Source organism: Parasteatoda tepidariorum, chromosome 11 (genome assembly GCF_982258835.1).
Source record: "Parasteatoda tepidariorum strain Cologne lab strain chromosome 11, Ptep-v5.0, whole genome shotgun sequence".
Taxonomy (NCBI): domain Eukaryota; kingdom Metazoa; phylum Arthropoda; class Arachnida; order Araneae; family Theridiidae; genus Parasteatoda; species Parasteatoda tepidariorum.
Genome location: NC_141765.1, coordinates 89030921 through 89043064, shown reverse-complemented (window position 1 = coordinate 89043064; position 12144 = coordinate 89030921). Strand labels below are relative to the sequence as shown.

The following is a 12144-nucleotide window of genomic DNA, read 5'->3' as shown; positions in this document are numbered from 1 at the left end:
AAATAACTAAGTGAGTTATAATAAACTAAATATTTTTTTCAAGTCCACAAAATAAATGTAAATATTTTATTCCACTCAAATGCATTTTAAATATACATACATTTAGATATACATTTTAAAGAAAACGATTTTTTTAAAAAGTATAACTGATTATATTTAAAATATTTAAGTAATCGTTGTGAAAATTCCAGTAACTAAAATAAAATATTAAAATCATTGCACATTTTATATACTTTAATTGTTGGAACACTTGCAAACAAGATTTTTTTTCTTTCTAAAAGATGTTTTATTTTTAATTAAATTCATCATTAATTTGATTCAAAGTACAATTTTTTCTATAATATCATTCGAAATCCAAATAAAAGTGTGTGTAAACTCAAGGGTGTAAGCTCGAGTTGTGTTGTAATTATCATGTTTGTAAATTTTCCGGAAACCTGGAAAGTAATAACGCTTCGGCGCATTGAATATTCGATAGTCTTAAAAATCCCTTTTTTTACGATCCGGAATCGAAGGGTTGTTGATAACGAGGGTGAATACATTTTTGATAAAAAATAAAATCTTGGTAACAAATATCAAGTACATCGAAATGACATTACTTTCAGATCTCCCTAATATTTCACGAATTTAAAAGTTGTTCAATCCAGATGGTCGGAAACAACCAACGTAAGTATTACAGTACTGACATTCGTACTAAAATATGCATCGATTGATTGTCTGAAATCTAAAGTAGATGATTACGTGATGTTTTTGTTAAGTTATTAAAATAGTTTTCAGAAGTTCAATTTGAAATGGGGGTGTGCAAAGCGATAAACAAACCCTTATTGTGATGTAAATATAATCTAGACAATACTTATCATACTAGTGTCCAGATATCATACTAGTGTCCATACGAGTTATCATACAGTTTCATCTAAAGGTCATGTTTTCTTTTCTGTTCATGGTCAAAAATACTGTAAAAGGTGATCTAAAAAACTGGGCGTATAGTACTAAAAGTGTATTGCACAAGTTAGAGAAATGCAAAATGTAGAGAAGATTTGTAACTATATTTTCTGCAATTCAATTAAAGTCTAAACTTCGACTGTAAAAAAAAAACTTAAAATAAGAGCTTAAATAAACTTAAAACAAAAAATAAGAATAAAAGTAAGCTAGAATTAAAAATAAAACATAAATGAACTTAAATAAAGTACACGACAATTCTGCGAACTTAACAAGTAAAATAATCGAAGTAATGGCTAAAATTTATGATTAAAAGTCACGGAAAATAAAATTCAATAACACTGCAACAAAATATCCATTTTGCTTCATCAGTAATCTTTCGATGCATATTGTATGCAGAATTTGCTTTTGGAATAAAAATTAACTCGCTACTTGAATAAAAAGTTTTAAAAATATTTGGGAACTAAAATGGAAGGCATTACATTATTTTGATTCTTTGGAATTGTATATTTTTGAATTTGTAAATGACGTTATAAACGAATTTATAAAACATAATCCAACAAATCATATGTTTAAAAAAAAGCGATAGCAAGTTTTTGTGCCCAACCACAATCTCAATTTCATTCATAATCCACACAATTCATAAATATATTGCTATTTATTATAAATACAATATTTTTAAAATATTACTCTTATGAATAGTAAATATGACTATTAAGGGATACAAGTTTTATTATTCTAAATATATTTTACCCCATATAAATTAAAATCACGGATAACATAACTTAATGTTAGTGTTCATTATTAATTATTATAAGAATAATTTTCTTTTAAAAAAAATTTTTAATTTAATTTTTCTAGAAAATAAAAAGTTGTTATGACCTTTAATTTATTGATATTTGACCGAAGTAATGCAGAAAATTTTACTTTCCTTATTTCAATAAATTTTTCTGCTTATGTTACATAGGTTCTTTGATTTTTTACTGCTAAGCTGCGCACTATAAAAAGTAAAAAAAAAAAAAAACAAAGAAAAAATCCTATATTTATTTTATATGCTATTTCCAATTTTGAAAAAAAAAATTATTATTTTTTTTAAAAAGCATTTTTGATGTTATTTTATTGCTATACAAAAGGTGTGCATAATCATAGTACCTTTTCTTATGTCAAAGCATTTTTATGTCATAACCATTAATTCTAATTCTTGTCAGTTTGTTTCGATGAAGAAGAAACGCAGAACAACGTTTTTTTCTACTAACAGATAGGGAGAGAAAGTGATGAAGTCCTTTTAACACATTTTTTCAATTTTTCAGGAACTATATTATATAAGCCGAAAACAATTATTGTTGTTTGTTATTTACCATTGTGTTTATTAGTCGCCATTTTTTACTAGTGTGGAATAGCTGATTCCGTGGAGCAACATGGTGCAAAGAGATGAATTAAAAAAAAAAAAAAAAGATATTAAATATTTTAAACCAATACTACCGAAAATTTTTGTATAACTACATTTATTTTTGTATATTTAAATTCTGTTACTTCCACGTGATTTTTTTTCCAAATATATATCATTGCATGATCTATATTGGTAAAATCATTCCTTTGAATTTAACAGCAATGGACAAAACTACAAAGAATCATTATATTTACTTGTAAAATAATATTCTTGCAACAATTCCTGTACTGATATTTATTCTTTGTATGTAAAATTTCATAAGGTTACGAATTTTTTTAAGCTTTATTATTGATAATACCCCATAAAATAAAATAAGAAAATTCACAATAAAAAATGCAGTTTTGCTTAACTAGTGTATATATAAAAATTTATATTTTTAGTCAATTCTATAAAGTGTAATATGAACAGCTTTTACTTAAATATTTAAAAGACGAATTAAGAATAAATTATCCAAATAACTAGAAATTCAATACGAGCACTATTTAAAGAGTATTAACGCACATTAAAAAGTTTTAAGTATGTTTTTAACAATATTCCATCTTTAGAACAGCAGCATCTGCGAAAGCTTTTTTTTTTACTTAATTTCAAAGAAAAAGAGAAATAAAACAGGAATTAAATAAATAATATCTATTAAACAGCAGTTATTTTTCTAATCGAACATTATTGAAAAAATACTCATTAATTATTTTTTTAAATTTAGAAATATCAATAATATACTTAAAAGATAAATATGACTTTTTACTAGCTTGTATATTAACAAAATTGTACTTTGAATTCGGAAATGAGGCAATTTAAAATGCACACGCAGTTTTAAAATAAAAAACTTAGGCGGTAGCCGCAAATGTATCTGGGAAATAAAAGAAATCACAGGAAACAGGAAGGAAAAATTATCAATCACAAGAATCTATTCAGCTCCAATTCATTGAACACTCCTTTGATGTTATATTTCAACTATATCATTGTGAAAAAGCTAAGGACAAGAAAGAATGTAACATAACCTGAAAGTAATTATCTTATCAGAACGAAAGAATTGATTGATATTTCAGAGAAAAGTGTAAGATTGTATGAAGTTCAACAACAACTTTCAGAAAAGTGAATCACGAAACACAATTCATCCATCAAACTGTCTTGACCCTCCTTGACCACCTAGACCGATAATCACCCCTTTTTACCACAAATTGAAGCAGAAGGGGGAAAGCATACCTTTTGTCCGACCCTCGACACTTTTGGTAGCATCTTTCTAAAATGTGTCTGCCGCTTGAAGTAAGAAACTAAGAGAGAGGGGAAACGCCAGGAGGGTTAAGTAAAATTGTTTAAAATTTTTCAACACTAATGCATCAACATGATTGTCAGGATGGTATTCATAACTTTGAGTTATTTATTGGCCATGGTGGACATAATCATTTCAAATCTTATTAAACCAATTATCAGACATTAAAATCCATATCCAGTGGTACCTCGAGATACGAGTGCCCTAACATACGAGTTATTTGAGATACGAGCTGTCGAGCAAGCAAAGTTTTGCTTTGAGATATGAGGAACGGCCATGCAAGCCCTTCTCATCCTCGGCAATGCTCCTGCTCACCCACCAAGCCTCGAACAGGACATCCTCGAAGATTTCACGTTTATAAAGTCACGTATATACCACCTAACACCATTCCTATCCTGCAGCTCATGGATCAGCAGGTGATTTCTAATTTTAAAAAGCTGTACAGTAAGCACCTGTTCTGGCACTGCTTTGAGGTGACAGAGAACACAAACCTCACCCTTCAAGAGTACTGGAAGGACGACTTTAACATCGTGATGTGCCTCAAAATTATTGATCAGGCCTGGCTGAGTGTTACAACGAGGACCTTGACCTATGCATGGAAAAAGCTGTGGTCTGTAGCTGAAAATTGTGCTGTCGCCTGAGTCTGTAGCTTCGAAGGATTCGAACCCGAAGTGCCAGTGGAGGTGGAAATAGTGTCTCTTGGAAAATCCATGAACCTGGTGATGGGTGAGAGAGATGTGAACGAGCTCGCCGAGGAACACTCTCAGGAACTGACGACCAAGGAATTACAAGAGTTACAGTCGCAGCAGCATTCAGGGGTTCTGCAAGAAATTGGTTTCGAGGAAGAGGTGGAGGAGGTTATCTCTACAAGTGAGATAAAAGAGTTCTTGGGAATGTGGGAGAGAATTTCACTGTTCGTGGAAAAGGAACACCCCGAAAAAGTTGCAACTGGTCGTACATCGGAGCTATTCAATGACACTTGCCTAACTCATTTCTGCAGCATTCTAAAAAGGAGGGGAAAAAAACCTCCTTCGACAGTTTTTTTTTATCCGGCTAAAAAAGCAAAAACCAGTGAAGAGAAAAGCAGTCACTAAAATTAAGCATACAGTAGCATTTAAGTTGTGTGTAAGTTGCATTTAAGTGACCAAAATACAAATATGTATGTACACTTTGTAAAACCAGTTTTTTTTTTTGCTTTAAATTTTCTTTTATTATGCTTTTATACAATATTTGTCATTTATAAATACATTTTTCTTATCCAAAAACACGTAACAAAAACAATTGGGGGTAGCATTTTTTGGGCTGGAACGGATTAATGGCATTTCTATTAATTTCAATTGGGAAAATTACTTTGAGATATGAGCAAATTGACATACGAGCTAGGTTACGGAAGGAATTAAACTCGTATCTCGAGGTATCACTGTATTCATATATAATATTTTAGAAAAGTTTCTGGCTAAAAGCTTAAGAAGTTGGACGCTTTTAGCACCAATTATGTTTGTATTGTCACCTGAAACTTTTACCTCTAGAAAATCATATCAACTAATCATTACTATTAAGAATTTAACATCTTCTTACCTAATCTATGATGATCAGTTGATCACACTTGCTAAAAAGATTACCCCACATTATATCATCAAAATCAGAGATATATACAATTTTTAATAGTAAAAAGTATTTTTTTTTCGCTTTAATTGTTTATAGATTTTAATTTAGTTTTCTATAATTTTTTTAAGTAAGCAATTTGAAATTTTCAGATGCCCAGTGAATTGTATTGATCATCACCCATATAAGCAACAAGTTACTTGTGGTTTGTGGAACAGCTGCATTGAAGTGTGGGATACAGTTAGTCTAAAGAAAGTATTTGTAAGTTGTTAAGCTTATCTATATATTGTTAGAATTTATATTTGCTGTTTACTCTGATGATTTTAACCATTGCATTATAATGGACTTAGGACAGCTTATGTTAGAAAATGAGCTAAAATATATTTGAAATAGTTTTGGAAGAATTTAATACAAAGAAAAGTTTTATGAAAACAGTAGTTTGTTGCTGATATGGTAACTTATTTTTATCAGTTAATTCATTTCTTCGAGTAAGGGGAGCATGGGAGGTTTAATCAACCCTATCTTTTTCATACATAAATATTATTTAGCTGATGAGCACCAAATTTGAGAAATTGCCTTTTGTTTCTGTCTATTATTTGCAAGTAATTTGCGAGTAAAATAAATCAAGGAGAAATAATTTGGTGATATAATTTTTTTTTTTTTGGAAAAAAGTTATTTTTTCATAACTCTTTTCTGTACCATCTGTCATAACGGAAAGCAAAACATTCATTCGATTCAATTATTTACTATAACATTATAATTCGTTATTTACTGTAACTTTTTATTTGTAATATTTTGTTTTTCAAAAAGGTTAAGAGAGGTCTGACCTATCATACCAAATCCGTGATTTTAATTACCGTATTTTTCAGCGAAAGCGCCACACATCGATAAAAATAAAATTTTAAAAAAAAAAAGTTATAGTAAGCGCCGCAATGACGCTAAACCGCGCATATCAGCATCCTTTTAGAAGAGACCTTTAAATTACCATTTAGAATATCTGCATAAAAAAAATAAAAAAATTTTATGCATTTCATAAAGTAAAGTTTTAATTTCTAATTTCTAATAAAAAATTTCTTTTTCAGCAAAAAAAAGCAACAAAAAAAGAAAACAGAACAATATAAATAAAGCACCACGCCAAAAAGCAGAAGAACAGCAAAAAAATATTTATATGTTCAGTAGCTGAATTAACGCTGAACTGATTACAGAAATCCGTAAAACAATGTAATAAGAAAAATAAAATAAAAATTTATTAAAAGAAAGATTTTAAAATAAAAAGATTTTAAAATTTATTACCGTTAACAATTTGAGGAAAAACTAATACATAATAACGAAACAGCTAATAATAACGAAATAACTAATAATAACAATAAGAAATAACTAAACAGGCCCCAAAAAAATTCTGAAGGAATGAGAGAAGGGGAAATAAAGTTTCACTTTCACAATCTTTGCGGGTGTAATTTTAGTGGGTAGAATGTCCTCTCCTTCAATGGAAATAACCCAATGTGACTCAACTTAAAAAGAGAAGAAAATGTTTAAAAGAGGGTGTACCCCACCTCCTCCACGTGTCATTTCTACTGGAGCTGTTTGGGAGGAATTAATCCGTTATATTTTAAAGGGGTTGGGGAAAAGAAAAGGGTATGGGATCCTTAATTCAGCACTTAATCTGATCTACTTTTTTTTAAAGAAATTTATATTGATAAGACAAAAAAAAAATCAGCTATATTCTTTTTATTTGGAATTTTATTCTGTTGAAGTAACTTACTTTATTTTATCTTTTAAAAATAAAAAAGAAGCTTGAAAAAAAAATAATAAATCTGTGTCAAAGGAAACATCTGTTTCTTAAGCAGTTTAAAATAAATTGAGAAGTAAAAACACCTGCATTTCCAATGAACAAAATAAAGAAATGCAAGTTGTAAAAAACAGATCAATCAATCTTGACAGCTGGGCTTGTGCTTTACTGATTTGCCCCCCCCCCCTCATTTCCCTCCTCTGTTTGACCATAAATTAGCCACACCCAGTTGACATTGAAACTACCATGTGGACAACAAAATGAATTCTATCCCTTTTGCGGTTTTTTATTCGATTCATTAATTTTTTTATTTTGCCGCTTTTTATTAGTTATTAACTGCTAATTTGTTTTTTTTCTTGTTAATAGTTGTTTGCTTGTTTTTTTATTTTTTATCTTTATTAGTTTTTAGCTTGTTTTTTGCTTGTTCTTAGCATTAATTGTTACATTTTTTTTTTTGTAGTTTCTTGTTAGCTTTTTTTTTTCATGCGAGATTAGCCTCTTTTGTTAAAACAAAATGTTATCTAAAAGAAAAAACGAGAACTATGATCTTGCTCCAAAGAAGAAACGATTATGTCTTCTTCATAGGATTCGGATTATTTCTTCTTGATTATATTATATAGATTATTATTTTGATTAGTAAAATTTCTTAAGATGGGCCAGTTTTAAATTCACCCCATCATAATCTACGATCGAAACTTGACTAAATTTATTGGTTTTTCTGAAATTAACAATGGATATTTGGAGGCCATATTGGAATTTCCGAAAGTGATCCGAAGTTCGGCATTTCGTCAGTCCCGTGAGTGTCGGATTTAGGGTCCTATTACTTCCTTTTCTGTTCGCTCAAATTACAATTGCCGATGTTCTGCAGCAGATCGCGATACCGGTGAATATTTCGTCGACTTCGTTATTAATTTTTTTTAATAGTCTTTCTCTCAGAAAATTATTTAATCTTAAATAACTTTCCTTGAAAAAATTTTTTGCTACTAAAAAATATTTCGTCGGAAGCGCCGCTGCATCGGAAGCGCCACATGTAGGAAAAAAACAACTTTTTTTTCCATAGCGCCGCGGCGCTTCCGCCGAAAAATACGGTAATCCCAATCAGGATTTTCAGCCCTGTAAAATTGAAAGTCAAAAGAAGAAAAAATTAAACAAAAAAACTTTGCAAAATATTTAGATGAGATTGAGTGACTGACAGGAAATAATAGAATTGTTATCAAATTGTTTAGTTAAAGGAAGAATAGAAGAATATTTTTTCCTAAAGTGCACGATTTCAATCATTATCAAAAATACTATTAAAGATGATCTAAAAGAAATTGTTATACTGTTGTAAACAAAATGTATTGCATAAGTTAGAGAAATGTGAAATGTCGAGAAGATTTGTCACTATATTTTCTGCAATTCTTTTGGAGTATTCCTCAACTGCAAGAAATTATGAAATTTAAAAAAAAGCTTAAATAAACTTACCGAAGTAGAACTTAATATTAGATAACATCAGAAAATCTAACGTTATCATGCACACCTTTATAATACTAGAAAGATACAAAAAATCGCTCTTTTCTCTGCATTATATACCATTAGATTTTAAACAAACTAATATTATCTACCATTCGCCATAGCATTATTTTGCATTGATTTTGATGCTATATAATATTAGATTTTGTATTTCTGTTGCATTTTATTTTTAGAGTAAGCAAGGGGAAGATTTGGATGGTAGTAGAATAATTCAGCAATATAATTTATTTATTTCCTGTATTGTTGTGAAGCAGTAAGACATGGAACAATAGTTTCATAATGTCATTCCACACATTATTTACTTAGCTATACAGAAAAGCTAAATAAAATTACAATACTAAGTTCTGCAACCATTAATTTTCCTCTCTCTTATTATAAAGTATATTTTGCGTCCAGTAAATTTTTTGGAATAAATATTTCAAATATAATTAAGAAATAGTACTTGAGTTGCCTAAACTGTTATTGATATTTTTTTCTGTTCTTTATACAATGTATACTTTATACAATTATTTTTATTAAGGATCATGATCTATTAGAATTCGTAAATTACAAAAAAAAAACACTTATAAATTTTAGAATTTTGTGTAAAACATAACTAAGAAGAAAGCTGTTTTAGGAAACTTGTTTTTTTGTTTACATTCAGTGAACCATCCATTGAAGAATTTTGATTCATATAAAGAAAACTGTAATGAAGGCTTAGGGCTTAGTGGTAATTAATTGAAATTGTTAACAATTTGTATTTGCTGATTTATGTTTTGTTTGTCTTCTAGACTGCTAAAAGTCATTGTGGCTCTGTTAAATCAATAGTTTATTCTTCTGATGGTGTTAACATAATCTCTTCTTTTATTAATTCTGACATTGTCATTTGGTCTGCAGAAGAAGGGTTAAAGGTAAGTATGTTTTTGTAATTGATTAACTAATAGTACTTTTTTTAATATAGTATTTTTTTAATGTCATGTAAAAGAATTCTTGAGAATGTATTACAATTGTTCTCACTTACTTCCATATCGGATAATTTAATAATCAGCTTATAAAAACAAAATTTAGTAAATTTATGTGAAACAAATTTTAAATGTTACTTCTTCACTAAATTGCATAATGAAGAGAAAAAATGATTTTCTTAAAGAAATGTTTTATTAGCTTGAGGGTAATTTTCCATTTTTCAGTTAGGAAAAAAATATTTTACGTAGTTATTTTAATGGGAGCTTATTCATTGTAGCTCCTAACAAGTGTCAGGGGGCAATTGAAGAATTAGAAGTCATATAGTAATCATGGGAGATTACCTTTCTTTGACCCTATTCACCATTTAACATTTTTTATTTAGTTATTTTCTAGGGGCCAATTTGTCAAAGCATTTTCCATTTCTACATGATTAAAAAAATTATATGTGAAAATTTACTTTATTGGTGTAGGGTATCTACTACTACAAAAATACAATTCCAATTCACTAGTATATAAGACATGTTAACTCGATTCTATGTTGGGGGGCCTTTATATAGATGAGTGTTTTGACATTGTCAATAACTTCTCACCCCACAATTGGCTCATTTTGTATTTTTGGCACAGAAAGCACAAACATTTTTTCTCTATGTTCATCGATCATCAAATAAAAAGTTTTAGTTAGTTTTCTATCTCAATTTGGATAATAGCTAGTAAATTGGAAGAAAAGTAGTTTCTTTTTCTGAAATTACCAATTCTATTTTACTTTATTGTAGCGAATGTCAAACTTTCAGAAGGGTATTCAGAACATTATCTTCCTTCTCAATTAAATTTCAGAGGAAAATAAATTTAAAGTCGAAAATGAGAATTAAATATTAATTTTACTTTATTTTTGCGAATGTCTGAATTTCAGAAGGGGTGAAGTATATTCTTCGCCCCATCACTTTAATTTAAGAGGAAAATAAAATTGTCTTTTTGGAAAATAGTTTACACAATTTTGCCCCTCTTACTTTTATATCAGAAGAAAATAAAGTTTTCGACCCCCTCACTATAATTCAAGAGGAAAATGAAGTTCTCGATTTGGAAAATAGCGTCGAAGTTTTAAGCAACAATTTTTTTTCTAAAATTTTCAACTTTACTTGATTTTATTCTATTAATGTCTAAATTTCAGATGATGCAAAGCAGCTTTTTCGCTACCCCACTTATATTTCAGAGGAAAATAAAGTTTTCGATTCAAAGATGAAATTTTTTTTAATTATCAATTTTGATTATTTTTGAGCGCGTTGAAATTGCAGAAGGGGCGAAACACTTTGTTCGCCCCCTCAATACTATTTCTGAAGAGAATCGAGTGAACATAGGAACTGAAATATTTTTCTACTTTTATTTTACTTTTCAAAATGTCAAAAAACGCATCAATCTCCCTTAACAAAATAGTTTCCAACTTGGTGCATAGCTTCAAAATTGAGAAAGACTAGCTTTTTTTTCTTTCTCTATAATTACCTATTATACTTAACTTCGTCTTGGCGAATGACTAAATATCAGAAGGGGCAAAGCACATTATTCGTCCCCCACTGAAATTTTAGAGGAATATAAAGTTTTCTATTTGAAAAATAACTTCAAAATTGATTTTTTTTCTAAAGTACTGATTTTACTTGACTTTATTTTTGTGAGTGTCTAAATTTCAGGAGGGGGAAACATATAATTTACTCCAACACTTAAATTTTAGCGGGGCCCTCTGTTTCCCCCCCCCCCCCCGGTTGGCACGCCACTGGGTCTGGCACTAGATAGTAAACAACTAAGTAAGCCAGAAATGCAATATACTGAAAGTGTTAACAATCAACTACATGCAGCTGTTGCCTTACCCCTTCTCTGCGAAGCTTGTTTGTTCTTTTAAGAAATGGAAATATTCTTCAGAAAAGGTCTTTGACCATTTTTTCCCCTTCCCTTTATGTTAAAATATATATGCAATTACAAAAAAGAAAATTTTCATCAATTCTATCTTAGCACAATTTCTTTCCTACATATATTTATATAATGAGAGTTCTTAATTACTTAATTTTGAAGAAACATGATGTGGTCCCCCTTGACCGTCGGGGCCCGACTGCCCAGGCGTAGTTACGGCCCTGGGTGGTTTCCTATAACAGGAATGTTGGGATTTGTCACAGATTTATCTGGCCATGAAAATATGAAACAGTTAAGCATTAAAATAGCTCCCTCTATTTAATCAGGGATTCTAAAAGGGGTTTGGTTGCAAAAATGTCCCTAACTTATTCAAACGTCATTCAAACGGGAAAATTTTAAATTTGCATTTGTTCAAAAGCATGATGCCATTCATACAATAGGGAATTTTTGGGATTTCTTTATCAGTATTTTTCTGAGAATTATTACCATTTAATTGGCATCTTGAGTTTTTATAACTCTTTATGAAAGAATGCTTTCTGCGTCTTAAAATCAATAAGAGAAATCTATTTTAAGCTAAATCTAAGATAAATCTATCATGATTTAATGTAAAAAAACTCGTATGAGACTTTTTATATTACATTCCGCCTCCCCAAAAATTATTTTTATTAAATTTAGAGCTTAGGGAAAAAAAATGTATGATAAATTTAGTGGCTTGTAAACGTTTCTTTGACTGGGGGTGTG

General features: G+C 29.5%; 1 protein-coding gene across 20 annotated transcripts in view; it reads left to right on the top strand.

The window, feature by feature from the left end:
• Positions 1-12144, top strand: part of LOC107451625 (telomerase protein component 1) — a 300321-nt gene that overhangs the window by 247135 nt on the left and 41042 nt on the right. For all 20 annotated transcript variants that reach the window (XM_021147109.4, XM_021147108.4, XM_087155402.1 and 17 more), the window contains 2 exons: positions 5414-5522; positions 9333-9452. In XM_021147109.4, coding sequence (XP_021002768.3) covers positions 5414-5522; positions 9333-9452 — 229 coding nt within the window. The remainder of the gene's footprint in view (positions 1-5413; positions 5523-9332; positions 9453-12144) is intronic.